General features: G+C 39.4%; 1 protein-coding gene across 1 annotated transcript in view; it reads right to left on the reverse strand.

The window, feature by feature from the left end:
• HGSNAT (heparan-alpha-glucosaminide N-acetyltransferase) overlaps positions 1–22,358 on the reverse strand; it is a gene marked incomplete in the record, with an annotated part of 974,112 nt that overhangs the window by 15,778 nt on the left and 935,976 nt on the right. Inside the window, 1 exon segment of the mRNA XM_044059525.1 lies at positions 10,018–10,130. Within this exon segment, the coding sequence (XP_043915460.1) occupies positions 10,018–10,130 (113 nt within the window).

Below are 22,358 nucleotides of genomic sequence, written 5' to 3' on the forward strand. Positions count from 1 at the left end.
GAGAAAGCAGAGATAGAGAGAGAGGGAGAGCTGATCCTGACAAAATAGGGGCATAGGAGAAAAATATTAAAAATTGGAGACAGCAATGTTTGTGAAAAGTATTTACTGTATACCAGGCAGGAAAGAACTAAATTTATCTTAGCAATCAAGGAATGTTGAGAGACAGGTGTGAGATTCAAGCTGCTGTATCCAAGATATCTGCATGCATCTTTTCCTGGAGAATCGAAGACATTTTTGGTGCAAATAAGGAACTCAGAAATTCAAGGACATAACGATATGGTATTCAAGAAAATTTTACTTTATTTGCAGAATATATCATTTTGTACCCGATTAAACCAGAAAATGATATCTCAGTGTTAACGAACATTGCGAGACAGTTCCAGGTTTTTTCAGGATATAAAATTAACCAAGATGCTTCATCGATACCGATATTTGTGGAAACATGATAAAATGAAATATTTAGGAGTATGAGTTAAAAAGGACGCTGTTACGCAGGAAGAGACTAAACAAAAGATGATATAGAAACTGAGAAACTGGAAGCTCTTGCTTATGGATAGAAAGATACAAGCAGTACAAATGTTTTCAGTCTCTAGTTTTATACACAAGTCAAGTATATTTCTATCAGAGAAGAAGTTGTGGATCGTAATTAAGACAGTTGAAGGATTTTATCTGGGAGGGAAACAGGGCACGAGTCAAGTGGGATAAGTTGATCCTTCCACTAGAACAAGGAGGAGAAAGGAGATTCTGCTGATAGGATTGACTGCAATTAGGGGTACAGAAAATAGGCAAGAGGGATCTGGAATTTACTGGAGGAAGCTGGCAAAGGAACCAAGGTACTGGGAACAAATAATTAGAGAGGGGAAAGTAATAGAATGGGAAGAGGCTAAGACATTTGGACTGCAGGTTACAGACCGTTTTCCCTATCAGCGATTTATATCAGAATATAGGCAAAGGGGAAGGGATAGGGGAATCCAAGTAAAATCCGTGTACCGGTTGAGCTTTTAGTTGAATCTAGAACAGAAAATGCTGTTAGAAAATGATAATTAGTAGGACATATAGAATACTACACAATAACTATAAAAATCAGAAGAGGTCAGAAAAGATTAGATAAGCAATTCATAAAGAAACAATGGGAGGACATATATATATGGTTCCCAACACATGCAACAAAGTCTAGAAGATGTACGATTTTTGCGATGAAGAGTTTACACCCCAAGCAGACTCCAAAGTATTTTTCCTCAGGTAAATTGCAAATGCTGGAGGTGTAATGAGGAAGAAAGAGGTGCATGGGTACATATGTTTGCAAAGTGTAATGAGATGGCAGACTTTAAAAATTCCCTACAGAGTACTCTTGTCAGGAATACTGGGTGAATTACTAAGTCTAACTAAAAAAAGTATTAGTTTTTGAGCTGGGATACAGGATCTGAATTGCACAGACATAGTAAGGTTTTCGTAAGTTTAATTCTGGTGGCTGCCATAAAGCAATTACTTGAAAATGGAAATCAAATTCTAAACCATCCATACTTGAAGTAGTGAATACTGTAATAAACATAAAAAGAACTGGCAGTGGGATCTTTAGAAAATGGTGAGTAAATCATGCAGAAAGAAAATGGGAATTATGGGAACAATACATGCCGAAAAATGTTTTCGAGGAGGTATGAGTTTTGAGAGAGGGCAGGAATTGAGCGATTTACGTAATGTTGAACTGATTATACTGTATAGAAGACTATGTGACATGTAAAGTCAGTACATGTGAACTTGCTAACATTGTTTGATTACTTTTATATAATGTATGTTTTCCCATGTCATAAGTGATAATACAATAAAGGTATTTTTAAAGACATTTTTGGTGTAGAACATGCTAAGGAGAAAATAACAAAAAGTTTATCCAACAAAAAGTGAGCCAGCAAGCAGAAGGGGGCTCTGCTTCTCATTCTTCTAACAGTAAAACTCAGAGACTTTGCCTGTGAAACCTTTTGTAGTGTTCCAAAGAAAATGCTTGAGACAGAAAAAAGCACAAGAATTGTCGAAGAATCAGGAGTACTTTGGACTTCAGGGTCTAGTGCTGGGGAGAGAGAGATGATCAGGAAGAAAGCTAGTAACAATGAAATTAGTAAATAAATGTGAAATTATAATGCATCAATCACAATTGTCAGATATGGTTTTGCAAATAAAAGTGACTGAGAAAAGACTGAACTTTTGCTGACTTTGTTAACTTCTGGGTGGACTGTAAAGCATATACCCCACATTTTGTGTTTCAAAGGGCCCTAAAGAGAAAAAGAACAAAGTGCAGCAATTTTATTTGTACAAAACATTTCATGACATAATTTTCATGTTACATTGTATGGCAGTGTTATACAGTGTGCAGTCATGGGCATTTAAATGTGTAAGGGTAGTCTTTTCAGTGACTGCTGTATGAACTAAAGATATTAAAGTAAACAAGTACTTTTTAGTTATAGGAAATACAGATTTTTACTGTACAAACAAGCAGAAAGGTTGCAAAGAAGCAAGTTTACGTTTATATAAAGATGTGAACAGAACTGCTGGGTTGGGATGGGATGTAAAATTGTACTGATTATATTGTATATAGAACTCATGTGATAATTTATCTTGTTTTTACAAGGGATGACATCTATATTAATATCCTTGGCTTAAGCTATGAACATTTTTTTTCATCAACTAATATACTTGAAAAATGAGACAAAAAATGACAAAATCCATGAAAAATAAGAATCAGCTTGCACATGAAAAAATATTAGCTTGCTTTTTTCCCATTGGTGTAGGAGAAGTTGTTTGCAGCTGAACACACCTTCCAGGAGAATTGGGTATATTCTGTTGTGAGAGAAATTTACAAAGATTCCTTCAACTAGTCGCAAGTTAACTGCTTTTTTATTGCTGACCACTTTAACATGGAGCCAAGCTGTCTGCAGGTGTATGTAATTAATCTTCATAGTTCTGAGTATTCTTTGCAAAATTTAAAGGTAGAATTGTCAAGCATTCAGTGAAAAATAAAGTTTGAAATCATGGGAAGTAAATAAGAGATAGTAACATTCCAAGTAGTCTTAATACTTTAGTGCATTTAATAGAACAGTGCATAACTTCGTTTCATTTAAAGATGGCCAGTACACTTTGCATAAGGATAAATGTTAATATGTCTTCTGAAAGTTTACAAGCAGTGTTTCACATCTAGGAGTGGAATATAGATGATAAAGTAACAAACAGCAACTAGTTTGGAAACACAGGCTGTAACATGCCTTTTAGCAGTTGTAACCTTAACTTTAGATTAGGTTATGCTTGTAGGTGCAGATGTCAGTTTGGGACAGTTATTCCTGTCTGGATGGTTAACATTTACTTGTTAAAAATGCATATAGTTTTGAGTGTTTGTTATAAGTTAATAGGGGAGGGGGGAAGTTCTGAAACGGTGTTTAGTTTTTTTTTGTTTGAGAGTTTTCAATAAAACAAAGTGTTGAGCAACATGACATATGTTCAAACTGAGATGAGAAGAAACAATTGTAAAAAAAATAAAAATCAGCCCTTCAAACACTAGTGTGTGCGTGTAAGCCAAAAGTCATTAAGTGGGAATAATATCATGTTAATGTCTACTCTAGCCATAGTATCTTGGAATGTAAATGACCTTACAGGAAAAGAAAAAGGAAAGTCTTTTCATTCTTACCATTCTGTATAATGCATCTTCTTATTCCAATACCACACTACCCACCTCTTTTTCACCCCACTCATCCTCCACTATCTCCTATCCACATCCTTCATCCCTCCATTTTTATTTGATATCCCCCTCCCTCCTTCAACCAAATCCATTTCATTACTTTAAACTAAAACACCATATACTCTACATAAAATCTCCCACTTTCAAATGTAAATTACATCTCCCTTTTACTTTACTCCGCAATTCTAAGTTTCAACTCCTCTACTCCTTCTCTTGTCTTGCTCTTGCAGGAGATGTCCATCCTAACCCTGGGCCAACTCCAACTAACATTCTCTCTCCCACTACCTCCACAAATAGGCACAATAATAAATACCTTAAATTTATTACCATTAATACCCAGAGTATTAATAACAAAATAACAAACTTCCATGCCTGGCTAAATGTAACTGAACCTGACATAGTAGCAGTAACAGAAACCTGGCTAAAACCTCAAACTAGTAACTCTGAAATTTTACCACCTGGCTACCAAGCACTTAGGTCCGATCGCCAAAACAAAAAAGGAGGTGGTGTAGCCTTAGTCTACAACTGCCTGCTAAATCTTAGCCCATACCAAAATACCATTCCTAACTTTAATAATGCAGAACTAGTCATAGGAATCCTCAAAATAAACAACTTCAAAAGCATCTGTATTATAACCATCTATATCCCTCCTGGAGACAACTCCTCCACCCTAGAGAATATTCTCTGTTGGGCCTCAAACAATATTAAACAGGAAACTTTCATTCTAGGTGATGTAAATATTGATTGGAATAAAATTAATAACAATACTCCCCTTCAGTCTATCAATCTTTATAATTTTACTCAACTAATAAACAACATTACCAGACCTAACAAAACTAACCCTCCAGGGTCCATCTTGGACTGGATTCTAGTCAGCCACCCTAACAATATCTCCAACTCAGGTACCGTACCAGACTCATTAAGTGATAATCTCCCAGCCTTTATTAACCGAAAAACCCAACAGCTCCCACACCAACAACAATATGCCCACTCTCGCAACCTAACTAACTTTAATCCTTCAGTATTTTCAGAAACCCTTCAACTAACAAACTGGGATTCACTAAACACTCTTCTCCTAGATGAAGCCCTAGAACTCTTCAATACTACCTTCCTTAAAATCCTAGATTCCCAAGCCCCTCCCCGTACAAAAAGGATAAAGTTCAACTCTGCCCCTTGGCTAACTAAAGACACTAAAACTCTAATGCAACAAAGGGACAAAACTTGGAAACTATACAACAAAAATAAAAACTCAGCCTCTTTACTGCAATTTAAGCAACTCCGCAATCTTGCTAAAAAACTTATTATGAAGGATAAGAAATCTTACTACAGCAAACTTCAGTCTACCCTCACAAATAATCCCAAAAAATTCTGGAATTCCATCAATTCACTCTTACATCCAGGTACAAAATCCAATCCCTGTCCAGACAATAATAAGACTGACACTGAAATCGCAACTCTCTTTAACTCCTTTTTTACTGGCTCAATAGCTGAACTGACTAAATCCTTCTCCTCTTCCACCCCTACCCCTAACCCAAGGCATCCTTCTACACCCATCCCTCACTCCAACTCTCATAACCCCCCTCCCACTTTCATTCTACATCCCGTGTCTACCACCAGTATCAAACAACTTCTTCTCAAACTCAAACCATGCTCCAATGCCCCTGACAACATCCCATCACTCTTTCTCAAGCTCGCAGCAAATGGCATCGCCATACCTATCAGCATTCTCATCAATAGATCCATCCAAGAATCTTATGTTCCCAAACTTTGGAGAGCTGCCCACATACTGCCCCTCCATAAAGGAGGCAAAAATAACACCATCTCTAACTTCCGCCCAATAGCAATTCTTTCCCCAATCTCAAAAATTCTTGAAAAATGTATACACCAGCAACTCATGCCCTACCTTCTCGATAACCATCTCCTCACTCCTACACAACATGGGTTTCGGCCTGGTCACAGTACCATAACTGCTCTTCATTCCTTCCTAGAAATTGTCAACCAAGCCCGTGACTCTGGAAATATTGTCTCCACTGTTCTTCTTGACCTTTCTAAGGCCTTTGACACTATATCCCACACTCTCCTTCTCAACCACCTCTCTAACCTCAATCTCTCCCACAACTCTCTTTCTTGGTTCAGAAGTTATCTCTCTGATAGATCCCAAGCTGTGAAATGGAATACTGGTACCTCAAAATTCCTACCTACCCCTACCGGAGTCCCTCAGGGTTCTATTCTCGGGCCTCTGCTCTTTAACATCTTTATCAATGATCTCCACTCTTCTATTCCTCTTGCTCAAATAGTACAATACGCAGATGACTCCACTGTTATCTGCTCTGCCCCTAGCCTTCCCAAGCTCCAAGCCAAAACCCAATTGGCCTTCACAACCATAGAAAATTGGATGCTTCAAAATCATCTTTCCCTCAATGCCAATAAATCCCACATCATTCTCTTCTCCCCCTCAAAAGCTCTGACTCTTGATAAGTCATCCTTCATAATTTCCAGCCTCTCCCAGTCCTCAATAGAAGTTGTTAGTAGTGCTAAATTACTCGGAGTAACCATTGATGAACACCTGAAATTTAATAATCATATTCAACTAAACATAAAGAAAACTCATCAGAAGCTCGGTATGCTTTATAGAAATGCAAATTTTCTTACTCCATCTTCAAGACAAACTCTCGCCACTACCTTCCTTCTCCCTTCTCTACTCTATGGTGCTCCTCTTCTATCCAATTTCTCCACTTCTATCTCCGCAAAACTTGAAAGTTGCTACTACAAAATTGCCAAATTCGCTACTAACTCCGCTCATTCTACACACCACTGCATCTGCCTCCGTAGTCTTCAATGGCTAGAACTCCCTAATCAACTCAATTTCCTCCAACTTACTACTGCACACAAACTAATCTTTAAACCCACTGCTTGCCCAGCATTATCTAATACCTTAACCATATACACTCCTCCAAGGCCCCTAAGATCTAGCCACCAAAATCTTATTTCAGTATACAAACCCAAACGACCCCCTGGCCAACTCCTACTTTCCTATACTACAGCAAAAAAATGGAACTCACTTCCTTCCCTTCTAAGAGCCACTACAAACTATGAACACTTCAAATCTCTTCTCCATTCTCACCTCTTCCAAAATTGGAAATGTAATTGTATACTTCCTACCTAGATCTCAATATATCCTAGTTCCATCCCGCCCCCCTGGTTCCCCTTCTTCTGACACTCTCCCTAGCTCCCCTCTCTTCTTCATTATCTCCTCCTTCCTCCCTGATTAAACCCTTTATTTTCCTTCAAGTGCTCTCATCCCACTGCCCACTTCTATGCTTACTCTCACCTTTAAATCTTTTGCCTTTTTCTCAAGGTGGTCTCCTGGACTCGATCACAAAATGAACATTAGTTATCTGTTCTTTTTCTATCCTCTTCTGGACACCTCTCCTTTAATTTATTTGCTTCTTCTTTGTTTCTCCCATGCTTCCCTGCTCTTGCATTCAAACTCTATCTATAATTTCCTTTTCCTTTCCTACTTTACTAACATTACAGTTGCATTAATATATCATTTTCTTATGTATAGTGCCCAATGCACCTCATTCTTGTTTGGAAATTGTTAAAGTATTATGCTATTAGAACAGAGTGTGTTTTTGTGTGTAATGTATTAGTTTAGAGCTTTTCTGCTGTGTTTTTGTGTGTAATGTATTATCATGGAGCTTTTCTCCCCGGGACTCCACTGAAAACGGGCTTTCGGGCCCAGTGGACTTCCCCGGTTATCAAACTGGAAATAAATAAATAAATAAAATAAATAAATAAAGTATACTGAATTGTATTAAGAAATGCAGAGTGCAAACAGGAGTGATGCAGGGGACACATTTGGAAAGAAATGAGCATGTGAATTTGATAAAGAAAGGATTTCAGGATGGATATTAAGCAGAATATCAGGGACAAAGAAAAGAGGAGTAATAACACGACTGCTAGAAAGGCTTGATCAGTGATAGAACAGGAAGAAAAAGGATAATGGTAGATTTCTGGTAATAAATGGTTATTGGCAAGGGAGGAAGATTATGCTGACACATCTACATTCCACCAAAAACTATTATGGAGCTTAAGAAAATTCTGGGGAGACCATCAGCTTTCAGCAGAGAATATTACTTATAGCAGGGACTGGAACTTGATTTTCAACACAGAGGATGTATCAGGGAGGCCGAGCAAGGAAAATATAACAAAAGAGGGTAGATGGCCGAAGAAATTTATGAAAACATCAGATAGGGAAGACGTGAATTTAGTAGCATGACCTTGGATAGAATTTACATATTAATCCCCAAGATACAATAATTGGATTAGATTGGAGAGAAATTATATAATCAAAATCTAAACCAATTATACTTTAAGTACTGAATACTGTAGAACAGATAAAACTGGAAGATGGATCTCCAGAAAAGGGAAGGAACAAATTACATAGAAATAAATGGAAACTGGGAACAATACAAGTAGAATAATGTTCAGGAGGATAAGTGACATTAAGTGAAGGCAGGAACTGAGTGATTTATGTAATGTTGAACTGAAAAACCTTTATTATAAAGAAACAAAACATGTATAATGTGTGTTCATAGAAAAAAATGTTACTATGGTTTGCTTTCTTTAAATTATGTATGCCTGTGTCTTATGCGATGCTTTAATAAAGGTGTTTAAAAAGAAGAAAATAAAAAGCTCCTTCCTTTTTTCTCTCTCTTTCTTTTTCCAAAAGAGCACAGAGTTTTTATCCTTGCCCTTAGATCTAAATTTCTACTTCCTTATCTGATGTAGAATGACCTTCCTGCAGAGAATGTGTGTGGTAATGTTGAAGATGTTGCAGACCTGGCAGTTATTATTATGGTCATGGCCAAGAGATTACAAATATTTAACACTTTTGCTGTGGGAATAAACATAAAAAATTAACAAACCAAGCAAACTAAGACATAATCCAGCAACTGCTATAAATTCTATTAAATAATGAAATAATATTCTAGACAGCATCTTAGCTCATAAGCAGTGTACTGAGATTAACTATACTTTGACAGACTTCACCTTCGAACCACTAAGAAGGATAAGTCTTCAGCTGGTGGAACCTTCTGCGTGTCTACAAGAAGTCCGACCCACAATGAAGGGAAGAGAAAACTTCAGGAGCATGCATTGTTGGCCCTTTGTGACTCATTCAATTACAGCAGGTTCTAATGGTAACAGTCATGCCAAACTGTGATCAAAGGAAACCATTTTACTTAACAGAACCACAAATGGGTCTCTTAGCAGTCTTTGAGAAGCTGATGGCCCTTCTCTACCACAAGTGGGGCAGGGCTGTTTCACTTGTTAGTTACTAACCTCTTGGCATGAAACAACAACAAATACAACTGTTTTAAGTTCATATTTATACCAGAACTGAATAAGACCACTAAAGGTGTGCAGCTACAGACTTAAGGAAACATTTACTGGACACAATTAGTTTAGAAATCCCTGAATATGTTGCTTATATCTTTGAAGCTGTGGCCTAGCCCATAACCTACGAATCCACATGTCCCAAATAGAAGAAATATTACTCTTCATGAAGGTAATTCTGCATTACTTTTTGGGCAGATAAGCTTTGAAAAAAAGGGGGAGTTCAGTATTTGCAACATGATAAACATTGAAAAATAATTTAGCACCTGAGGAGAAAAATTGCTCTCCAATAGATAATGAACAAAAATGACCATACTGGAAAGCCAACAAATATTCCACTAAAGCCACGGATGGGAAAAACTGCAGTGTCAATAGGGTAGAATTCAATAATCCCCGTTTCCAGGTATGTCTATGTGCACAGAACAAAATGCTCAAGAGAACACTTATTCCCCATTTACAGGTATTCCTAAATGCAAGAGGGCAGTACATGGTGCAGTGGGCACTGTAACCTTACAACAAAAAGTTCTTCAGTTCTCTGGGTGCTTGGCTTTCCTCCAGTATTTGAAAGACATGATAGGCAGACTGCTGACATCTAAACGGCTTGTAGGTATGTGTGCATACATGTGCAATACCAAAGGAAGGCCTGGCAATCTCCTTTTATCCCCTCGTCTAGTGAACTCCTTTGATAGAAGTCACTGTTCACAGAATTTCTATAGGAGTCAGCTGTGACTTTTAAATGTGGATGGATGTCATACAAGAGAATAAATGTGCTGAAGCAGCACCACTTACTGTTGTGTAGACTTCAGTATTGAATTTGCCTGCTGGACATAATGGCCTCAGCTATCAAACTGTAACCTGCAACTGTCAAAAGCTGTAAATTAAGGTCGACTTACCTGGATAAAAAAATGGAGCTCCTGACCACCACTTTTTGACATCAACAAGATAGTATACCACCAGCAGAATAACAAATGCAAAACTACTGAGAGTTGTAACATAGGAGATTGACCTGTATATGAAAGAACAACAAAATACACAAGAGTCAGTACATATATACACAAATATTTCAAAGCAAAGGCATCAATGCCCTTCTAGCTTGCCAATATACAAAAACACTTGTTCCTATAATGTGTCCAGGATGTTCTTAAAATATCTTAACTATTACTTGCTTTAATGTAATTTGGTAGCCTGTTCCATGCATCAGCTACTCTCTCTGAGAACCAGTTAGTACACTTCTCATTCCAATAGACTCTTCTGCATATGGTGTCTGATTATTCTCTAGTACGTTTTGATAACCCCAAAGATTCCCAGAGGTAATTGTCTCTAAATGCACTTTATACCTGAATAAGATCTCCTCTTAGATCTCTATAAGGGACACTGTACAAGTTCAGATATTTTAGTCTTTCATAATAACTTAAATTTTCACATCTATGGATGCCCTTGGTATATTTCTGTTGCACTCTTTACGGTTTACTAATCCTGTTTTCTTATAAGGTTTCCATACTATTATTCCATACTCAAGTTTGGATCTAATATGACTAACAAACAATGACTTCATCATTTCAGATTTCCTACAGTTTATACATCTTTTTATACAACCTATAGATGTATAACTATCATTAACCAATTGGCTAATTTGATTAGAAAAACTCATAACTGGATCAACCCATATACCCAGGTCCTTAAATGAGTTTACAGTTTCAATCACTGTGTGCTGTATTAAATATTCCCCTTTCAATTTATGTCTCCCAAATCTCATTTGCTTAGTTTTTGATCAGCATATTATTCTCCTGTGCCCAAATGGTCAATTTAGTCAACTTCTTTTGCAGACATGCAAACACATATAATTAGTTTACCCAGTTTCAGGTCACCTGCATATAGACTGTAGAACATCTCAGATGATAAAATTATGTCTGAAAGATGCAATCTAAACAAATAAGGGCCTAGGACAGAGTCCTGTGGGACACTAACTGTAATCAAGAATTTCACTTGTCCAGTTGCTGTATGATACTTGCCATGTCTTCCTTGTAAGCCATGCAGCTATCCATCTTATCAAGAATACATCAATACCTAGCTGCACTAATTTATTGATCAGTGTTTTGTGTATGACCCTGTCAAATGCTGAAGTTAAATCTATATAAATTACATCACAGCACAATTTTTGATTCATAGCTATTATATTGTTATAGAACACCATGTTACAGGTGATAATCAACCTATTTTCAACATATGCATGCCGATATATGGTTTCCAGTCCTAACCCATCCAATTCTGATAATAACTTATTACAGTCTCCATTTTCTTCCACAACATGAAAGTAGGCTTAAGGGTCTACATGACTCTGGGTTTGTCCTACTACCCCTCCCCTTAACGACAAGTATAATAAGTGCAAGGCTGCAATCTTGAGGAATCTCCCCATATTTATATGACCTAGTGAATAATAGATACAATGGTACTGCAAGTTCTTGCAAAAGCATTCTCAGCTCATTATTACTAATTCCCTCTCCTCCCTGTGCTATGTTGTTACAGCTGTAACAACTTCATTAGTAGCACTATTCTACACGCTGATATGAATCAATATTACACTGCTTTATAATGTGACAACAATGTAACAGCTACGAGGAAGCAGTTCTCCTTAATTCATCTTCTGTGATCGCTAACTTGCTCAACTACAGGTTATCCTCTCCATATCTCTTAATGAAATACCTAGCATCTCTAACTGCATTATCACACAAGTACCGCATGAAATGAAATACTGCAAATGTTTTATGCAGATTGCCTTTCACTCACAATGAAGAATCCATTCAGCTCCTTTTTCATGCTGCCCCCATCACCCCCACGATATCTTTTAGCAGAATTTCCCTCTGAGACTTTGCATATGGCCCAGGTTTCCCACATGCCACTGCATATATCACAGAGCCTAAACCCTTGCAATGCACAGCCTCATATCCAGGAACGTATGAGCACATTTCCCTTTCAGTCTTTTTATATGATTAGAAATACCTCTCAAAATTTGCCTTGTAGTTACTTTGTATAGAAGGTTTAATATCAATAACAACTATATGTACTCGAATAACTTTTCCACTGTTAAAACAATTTTCTTGAAAATTAATATGCAGTGTCAAAAAGGGAAGGACAAGCTGTACAGCAAATCTTACTGGAATCTAACTGGCAGTTGTACAAATATGCACATATAAACAGTGAATTACTGCATTTTCATAGTGTGCCTATAAAACAGCACATCATACAGAAGAGGGACTGATCTTGACTGTATCCAGCTATATATTTTAAGGTTACAAATAATGTGCATGTTAAAAACAGCACACAATTTTCCAGGGAACATTTGGCTTAAATGTACAAAAACTACTAGTGATTTCAGTCGTGTATTTTTAGTTGATAAGACTGATTACACTGAAAATGGTCTGAATGACATTTTCCTAATGAAAAATATCCACGTGTATCTATATTTAGAGCACTTAAGGCTAGAGAGAGGGCCATACTAACCATTCATTTAATTTATTCATTTGAAGACGGCTGGGCGATGGTATAAAGGTTAAGGTATTTACCTCACAGACCAAAGGTACAGGGTTTGATTCTCACCAAGAGGAAGTTGGCTAGGCTTAAAATGGCCCACTAGAGCTACTAGGCTAGTACTTAACGATGATCCTAAAAAGCAGGTTAGAGGACTGCCACATGACTCTCTTGGCTTCATCCTGAATCAATGCTTGCAAACACAATTCAGAACAGTATTTTTCACAGTCTTATTTCTGAATGCAAGCACGGATAACATAGGTTCACAGATTAGGTTCATAGATTACTACTAGGCTGACTGGTCTTGCGAGACATTTTAAGCCTAGCCAATTATCTCTTGTGAGACTCGAACCCTGCAGCTCGTGTTTGTAAGGCAAACACCTTAACCATTAGGCCACCACCTCCCAATGCAGAAAAAAAAACAGCTCACATACAGCTAAAACAACTATTCTACTATGGATTAAATTAATGACAATAATATACTGTAACAAAATTACTGCGCAAAGTTTGGTAATTTCAGAGCATTTACATGTAAGGATTACAAGAATGCAGCATCTAGTGTTTCTGAGCTGCCAAAATACAACACATTGCAGTACTACACAAATTTCCACACTTGGCACCTCATTTCCAGTATTCTACATGCACTTTCATTATGAGAACACAAATCATTATCTTTACCCTGATAATAAATTACATGACGATGACGGAGTAAACTTGGAATTTTGTTAGCCTGTATGCATTAAATAGCAAAGAAGGGGTTCCTGTCGAAATCTGGTGGATTGTAAATGTGATCTCTCAGCGTAGCAAGACTAATAGTTTGAGTAAGGGGAATATATGAGGTTGTTATACATTGCAATTTTATATCCTCCCTACAATAAGGTACAATGTTTCTGGAGTTTGTATGCATAAGCAGACAGGAACCCCACACAGGGAGATACAAAAACTGGCTTAATGTTAGTAAAAGATTTGTCATTTCTTCTCCAAATGCACTATATTTTCTCAGGTTGTAGGGCTTGCAATTATGGGATTCACACTTCTGATAGGGTGCCACTGAGAGGATCTGTGACTCCATCAACATGTTTTAATAAAAATCTGTTGCTTGTAAATGGGCTGCACAGCAAAACATCTGAAGTACGTGCCTCATAAACAATAAAAGCCACACTTTTGAGACTGGCAGTTATACAGATCATGCATGCCTCCCTTACAAACAAGCTTTAGTGCTGTAATGACTAATGAAAAATTGTGGCTTTTACTTGCATATCTTTTTCTATAGTATCTTTGAAGTGGTATAAGAAGCATGTCCAAAGTGTTATTTTCAGGCAGATTTACCATAGTGACCCCGGACACTGATGGCTTCAAAATAAAAGCTTTCATATTCTTTGATAAATGTGACCAACACCCAACCAGACCATCAATGAGTACAATGGATTTTACCACTGGCCATTCTAAAAGTTGAGTGACAATCATATTCTCTAACCTATAACTTCTTACAATTTTAGTGAGTGAGACATGATCCTTATATACACTTCTGGATTTAAACAGGCAAGCTGTTAATAAACATTATCTTGCAGTCCTATGTCTTACTCTGTCATTTTTAGTCTGCACAGTGTAAAATCCTAAATAATTCATTTAAATAGACTACAGCTCCAGCTTTACTCGTAGGAAAAGACATTTGTGGACAGTGCATCTTGTGTAACTGATTAAATAAATAGACACAAAGAAAATCAGCAACAGTGTAGTACGTACTTGCCTCCCTTGTCTCAAAGACTGATTTGCTTTGTTCACCAATTGCTTCACCCATCCCTCTCACAAGCTGTTTGCTAGATGCTGTCGACAGCTTTACAAAGCAATATCAAATAGAAAACTCTATGCAATTAGACATTTTCAACGTAAATTGAAACATTATGTTTTTATCAATGTGTAATGATCCAAACAGGGCCTTGATGGTTGTTATACACTTGCATGTGTGATGCAACACTACAACCTTCTCAAAAACAGGAAATCTGCAACAAAAATGGTTTCTGGTTCATTTAAGAATCGCATCAAAGCAGAGCAAAAAGACAAGTGACTTAAGGTGCCAGTGATCAGGTCTAAAAAGCCAACGTCAGCTACATTTCCTTCACATATACAACATGCTACCAGGTTGACATACATACAACTCTTGCAGTAATACCAGGGTGGCAACCACACGGCCAGTCAAGGTATCTAGTCGCAGCATTCTACATAAAGTTTAGAACACTTTCTCATAATGCTCAGTGATATCAGAAATAGCAGTGTACCTGCATAAATAACTGACAAGGTGTTGTAGAGATGAAACCCTGTACATCGTGCCACATAACTGGAATTCACACTACTAGTTTTAAAAAATGGTGCATGTTACATTTTTAGTGGTCACTGGGACTGTGTTAGTAGCATTGTTTTAGACATAACATTAACCAAAATGTCACATACTTCCACTTTCACTGTCACCCTTATATAGGGCAAACATTTTTAATCTACGTGAAAAAAGATATTGTTATAGGAAGTTATGATTGTGCATTCATAGCTAGATTCATTGGTCACTTTTGCTGTAAAGCTCAAAATGCATTTTCAGCAACTTCATATTCATTAATAGATTCAAACATGGTATACAAATTACTATGCAGAAAATAGATACAATTAACATCTTTTGTACTGGAATTATATACAGAAACAGAGAAACAGGTTATTTATAAAAAGTTTGTTAAAAAAGTTAAGAGTTAAACCTGCAGTGTGTTCTGTTGCAGGAAAGTCAGCAATGACACTTGTGGGAGGTGTCTACACTCCAAAGCCCTGTGTGTGTGTGTGTGTGTGTGTGTGGGGGGGGGGGGGGTTGACACCACAAACATTCAGGAGTGGTGACACTTGTGGGAGGTGTCTACACTCCCAAGACCAGTGTGGGGGGGGGGGGGTTGACACCACAAAAATTCATGAGTGGTGATTCTACTGCCACTGACAGCTTACCATTCAGCACAACACCTACATCATCACGTATGCAAATGGAACCATGGAAATCATGACCACCACAAACATCAGAAAGTGCAAGATGGTCCAAATTTGGACATACCATTATGTTATGATCTCCTGATCCCTTCTTTATAGGCAAGAATGCCATAAAATGAACGGTTTCTAGCTTTGCATCAACTAATGCAATCCTGCACACCGGCTTTAAAAAGGGCTTTTCCCAGTTTATGAAGAACCCTAGCTAGTGAGAAAAGAGATTCCCTGAACTTGGTCTTTAGAAACAGATGCCAACAATGTATATTGAAAACTGTGTCCTCCTACAGCAAGCCACTAAGCAGACTTCAAAAGCTGATCACCAGGAAGGCATACATCAAATCCAGTAATGCCATCCATGTGAAGTGGTACAGCAGGGTCTTGAATGCTAGAAAGTCACCATCTGGAGCTTTATGTATTAATGTGCTTACTGAAGTTGTTGGAAGTCCAAAATGGACAGTCTACACCTCATTTAAGGTGCACAGTTTGGACCAGTCTATATCAACCCATTGGATTGTTGTACAATTTGGTGTCAGCTTCATGGTCAGTCTTGCATACCAGTCAGAAATGTGACTGATGGGTCAGCAGAATCAACCTGAATGACTTGTATAGAATAGCTAAGGGATGCAGAATTGCCTACTACTTGGCAACTTTAGTCATTTTGCATTTTTCCAAGAAAAAATTATAGATGTGATTTTAAGGATGTATCTAAATTTCCTCCTCTTGGGGGCAAGAAGTCCAGTTCATTCATTCCCTTGAGAAGCTACAGTCAAGTGCTGAGTGTGGTGCCATCATCTGTTGTAAGAAATGGGTCTTTATTCATCTAAGCTCTTAATTCCCAGTCCATGGGAATAAGTGAGTTCTGCAAAGGCATTTAGCAAATGGTGCATGCATACCTCTGCACATGCAATCTCCTGGTAAAGCAGCAAATAATGTAAGCATGGTTGCCCAGGTCCCCACAAGGACCAACTCATGGCCCTTCTCTTCTCTCCCCATGAGATAAGTGAGCAACTGAAAATTCCCACCTGCCCTGTGCCAGATCCTATTCTACCCTCAGGCTGCTAACTGAACCTCATACCACTCAGTTTTTCAGGTACCATATTATGACCGGGCAGACCAAAACAGAAGAGGCTTCTGTTTCAGCTCCCTCTCCACAGCTTTTATGGTAAAGAAGGCCTGTACCTCCAAACTGTTTGCATACATAACTTTCCTCTAGAGATCAAGCAAAATGGTGTATAGAAAGAGCCACATTAGGCTCCTCACCCAGCAGTAAACTATCCACAGAGACCTGTGATGGTTTCAACTGCAGGAAGGGAAGACCCATACTGAGATAGGTTCATAGGTAGGTACTAGGTTATCGCCCCAAGGGCCTAAGTAAGCCTAGCCAACAAGGTTCCCTGGCTTACGCTACCCAAGAAAGTTATTTTCCTGTGCCCCTGTCGAGCAGAGCCACAGAAGTGATCCCCGGGGTGTATTTCCTATTTCCCATTCACTTATCAAGATTTTTCATGAAGAGTGCTAATGAGGAACTTTGCTTGACACAGATGGGTAGCTTGTTCCAGAGTATGGAAAGTCTCTAGGACAGGAATCTATTCCTCCAGCATGTCCTGTTTATTGTGGTGACAAGGTTTAGGTCCCTAGAGCATGTAGCTCGGAGGGATTGGGTTTTCTTTAGGTGTAGCATGTCCAACAGCTCTGGGTTTGACATAGCTTTATATGTTAGGCAGAGATCACCTCGGAGTAGGCAATATGCTACAGAGTAAAGCTGGAGTTTTTTTGAGACAGTCAGTGTAGAGCATCTGTTTGAAGCCAGTAATCCTCTTTGTAAAGTACTTTTGTGGCCTTTCCAGCTGCTGCAGATGTATTGTGAGGTACATTCCAAAAGGGGTGTTGTACTCTACAATGGGTCTAATGAGTGTCGAGTAGAGGGGAACAATTACCTCTTTTTTCCTAGATGAGGTGTGCCATGTAGAAGGATTTCCTGACTACTGTGGTGATGTGATTATCAAAGGAGAGACTACTGTCCACCAGGTCTCTTATCACACATTCAGCATTAAGTAGACTGCCACCTATGTGGTAGTTCATGGGTACAGAGGTTTTACCAAAGCGGATAACAATGCACTTTTTGGCATTGAGCTTGAGGCCATGGCTCTGACACCAGGCATCTGTCTCAGTGAGGCCCTTCTGTAGGATGTCCACATAATTTGGGGACTCAACTATGGCTCCTAGTTTGCCGTCATCTGCGAACTTCATTAGCCAAAGAACGTCTGTGTTAGCCTGTACTTCAGAGAAGTAGATACCAAACAGGAGAGGTCCCAGGACTAAACCCTGAGGTACTCCACTTGTCACTGGTTTGAAATCAGATTTGGAGTCTGCAACTTTTACAGTGTGGGTTCTATTAGTGAGCCAATTGGCAACCCATCTTGTGATGCAGGGATTTATACCTAGTTTAGTGAGTTTAGCTATAATTCCAGAATGGTGGATGTTGTCGAAAGCCTTGGTGAGGTTATGTGTGAACTACCTTACCCTTGTCTACAGCTTTGGTGACTACCTCAAAGAAGTCGACCAGGCTCGTCAGGCTAATAGGGCGATAGTTCCTGGGATCAGTGGTGGCTCCCCTTTATGAAGTGGGATAACTGTTGCTGTGTGCCATTCAGTGGGCACAAAGCTTGATGTGAGAAAATGATTGAACATGGTGCTTAGGTGGGGAGCCAGTTCGTTCTGGTGTGTGTGTAAAACAAAGCCTGGGATGTTGCCCGGTCCCATGGATGCTGTTTTTTTGGCTTTAGAGAGTGCAGTGCTTACTTGCCTAGTTGTGATTACAGGGACTCTGCATTCTTCCTTTATAGATATGGGCCCTTTAAGGGGTGAGAGGGGGGTAAAGTTAGCACTGAACCTATCTGCTAGGACGTTGGCAATATCAGTTGGTTCTGTAATTTTCATGCCATTGTGCTGCAACTCAGAGCAGATCTAGGTGTTACCATTGAGATTCTTGACATAGCTATAGAATGCTTTGTGGTTGCCCCTAGAATCAGTGGAGATTTTGTTTTCGTAGCTAGTTTTGGAGGATCTTACAAGGGATCTCAGCTTCTTACTGAGGCTGACCAGGGAACTCCTCCACTCATGAGATTTTACTCTTTTGCAACGGTTTCTTCCTTTTGTTGTAGAGTTTGTTTATGGCAGGGGACCACCAGATTGGCTTCCTTTTTCTGGAGGATAGTGTCTTGGTTCTGTTTGGGATAGCATGATCCATGCACTCATGTAAGTGCTTATAGAGTGCATCTGTGTAGGATTCAGCAGTTGTAACTGTACTGTCCATCTGCATGGGTGTCATGAAGTTCGCCACTTCTGTCTTAAGGAGCATGAAGTTGGCTTTGGAGAAATTTTTTACCGTGATTTCCTTAATGGGGGTGAGGCCGGGATGTGGATATCTAGGGTGATTAGCTTATGGTCAGATCTGACCAACGAGGAGTTGACTTCAGGTGTGGAACACCGGTCACTCATGTTGGTAATGACTAGGTCTAGGATATTCTTGTCCCTGGTGGGAGTGGGGTTAAGTTGATCCAGGGCATTGAAATTTATGAAATCCAGAAAGCGTTGAATGAAGGAGTTGGTACATGAGTAGTTTTCCCAGTTAATGGTGGGGTAGTTGAAATAACCCATTATTAGGGTGTTTGGTTGAACCCTAATATTTTCCAATATATCAAAAAAAGAGGAGTGGGAGTCCTGGGGCATGGTGGGGGAACTGTAGCGAGCTACAATTTGGACTGCAGTTTTGCCCGGCGTTAGTTGCACTTGGATAACCTCAGATGCATTATGCTGAGCAACTAGCCTGGAGGTGTGGATATCCTTAATGAATATGGACACACTTCCACCTTTGGTGTTCCAGTCCAGGTTAGGTGGCTGAAAAGTGTGGTATGAGTTATAGCTTGGTAATGCAGGGATGCTCTCTGGAGCCTTGAACCAGGCCTCAGTCACTGCACAGATATCGATGTTCTCCATTTTAAGGAGTGCCTTGAGGGAGTGCATTTTAAGATTTAGACTTCTACCATTGAATAGCATTACCCTCAGTTTTTGCTTGCCTGTTCCTGTTACAGTGGTGAATTTGTCATTTGAACCTTGCCTAAAAAGGCACTATAGGGGCAGCAGGAGCCTTAGCCAGTATCCGGAATCCCAGGGGTGACAGGTGCAGGCCACCTGTGGCAAAGCATCTTGGTCTGTTGACCATGTCGTCCCAGGCAGACAGATACTGGATCCTCTTAGAAAACAACCAGAAGCTTAGCCAATTGAAGTCAATCATTTTATCCTTCTACTGCAGTATCATTCTTGGCGATGGCAGGATGCTACTCAGGGCTAGGGTCATACCTACCTGGGCTACAAGATCAGAGAGCTCTTCCATGTCTCTTCATGTAGTCCAGGGAGGAACATCTCAGGTCATTCACACCAACATGGACAATGACAGAGTCATATTTGTACTTGTTGTGGAGTGACCTGAGTGCGTGAGTTATGTGGCAGATCCTGGAGCCCGACAGGCAGCTGACAGTAACCTTCTCCTTGTTTAGCCTGGTGAGTGGGACATCAGTGTGCCTGATTACAGAGTCACCTATGACTAGTGTGTTGGGTACGTTGTTTTGCCTTATGTGTTGTGGTTGAGTGGCACACTGAGTCTGTGGGCTGTGTCTCATTTGGGTTGTGCTGGGGGGGTGGAGGTTGCTTGCGTTTCTGCTTTGCAAGTCTCTGTTGCTTGAGCAGATTATTATTGAGAGCCTCCGCAAATATTTTTGTGTTTCTGTGTGTGGATTTTGGTGGTGTAGGTTTAGTGGGACTATGTGATGAGTGTGGTGCAAGCATTCACCTTCTCCTCTTGACTGTCAAGTTCAGCTTTACCTCCAGTTTGGCTAGATAAGTGCATCTCTCACAGGTTGTGGTGTTGGGTGGTAGGTGGAGAGAGTTGTCTGTGTACATGAGGCAATTGCTACATTGCCCCAAGATGCCCAGATTCATCAGATAGACAGGAGAGAACACTGGGTGCTGACCCTCGGACATGCCTGAATAAAAAACTACTTTCCTCTAGACAAGTGAGAAAATTGAGTATAAGAGCTGTTTTTCTCTAAGCAAGTGGGGAAAGTAAGTACAAAAACTATTTTCCTCTAGGTAAAGGGGAAGGTTGAGTGCTGTAGTAATTTGCAGCTTATTTAGTGCCAACAAGTTCTGAACAAGTGCTGAGCACGAATAAGCAAATTCAAGTGCTAAAACTAAGAATCTGTATCTGGATCTTGTGGTAGATAGGCTACCTATTGCTTATCACTCCCACTGATAAGTTAGAATGCTTCCCTCCAACACAGAAAGGCTTGGGGGGCTCAGAAGCTTACAAACAGTGCTGGATACAGAAAATCTGTATCTGGACTAGATTTAGTTACAGGAAAGGTGGGAAACAAGCACAAACGTGGACTTTTAAACCAGAACGTTGAAAGAGATGGAAAAACTGCCCAAATGGCCAATAAACTACAATTTCTGGGCCAGAAACCACTCTTGCGGTAGATAGGCTACCTAGTGCTTACCAGTCCCACTGATCAGCTAGAAGGATTCCCTCTAACACAGAAAGGCTTGGGGGGGGGGGGGGGCTCAGAAGCTTACAAACAATCCTGGATATAGCAAATCTGTATCAGAACTAGACTAGTTACAGGAAAAGTGGGAGTGAGGACTCTAGCACTCCAAGGCCCATTAACAAACACAAAACAGCATAATTAAATTTGGGAGCCCATGTGATTCTGCAATGAATGACAACATAATTCATTGCAACATCTTCAATGCATGCAAAAAGTACCATGAAAATTACATCTGCCAGTAAATCATGAATTTGCATGAGTGTCTCAGCCCATACTCATTTGCATTTTCACCCAGCCTACCATGCACAAGATTTCTTGAGGCCTCTCGCACGTCAATAAGAACCACCCTGGAGAGTTTCCAGCTGCTCACAGATTGAAGCAATCCTCTAAGATGGAATCAGATAGGATTCTGTTTAATTTATGGAAATCTCCACATACTGCAATAAATACAGCTCTCACTCCAGTTACACCACCACTGAATGTCTCTATGGGATCACCAGAAGCCTGTCGTCTTCTTCCTCCTTCAAAGTCTCCACTACAATGGATAGCACTTTTGTAAAAACTCTGTTTGCCTATGAGAGGTCAAAGGGCTGCATCAAGTGCTGAAAGTGGTGTTAATCCATAGCAAATTGACAATCTCCTACATAAACTGACCAGAATCTTTTACACATATTGATCTCAAGTACTGGTGTGTCAAAAGGCATCCATCATTATTGTTCAACAGTATAATCCACATGCCATCTATTAACTCTGTGATGCAGTGAAACCTAAAAAGGAAAGACATACAGGATGAGTCACTGCAACTAAATGCCAGTTCGAAAAGATAAGACTTTAAAGTTCTGTAGAAGCTTGCAAGCACAGTACAAACCACAAGCCACCACAGAAGGTGGTTCTACACGGGTGAGTGTCTTGATATGCAAAGGAATGAAAACCAGATGTTTCCAAGTGCACTTGTGAGGTAAACGACAGAGTCAAAGAGCACTGCACAAGTTCTTTCAGATAAGGGCTAAAGTCATACAAGGACAGACAAACTAGCACCAAAGTTTTACAGATGATAGTGGGTCAAGCCAGTGCAGACTGCA

The sequence above is a fragment of the Protopterus annectens genome, chromosome 17.part0, assembly GCF_019279795.1.
Source record: "Protopterus annectens isolate FY-2018-M chromosome 17.part0, PAN1.0, whole genome shotgun sequence".
Lineage (NCBI taxonomy): Eukaryota > Metazoa > Chordata > Ceratodontiformes > Protopteridae > Protopterus > Protopterus annectens.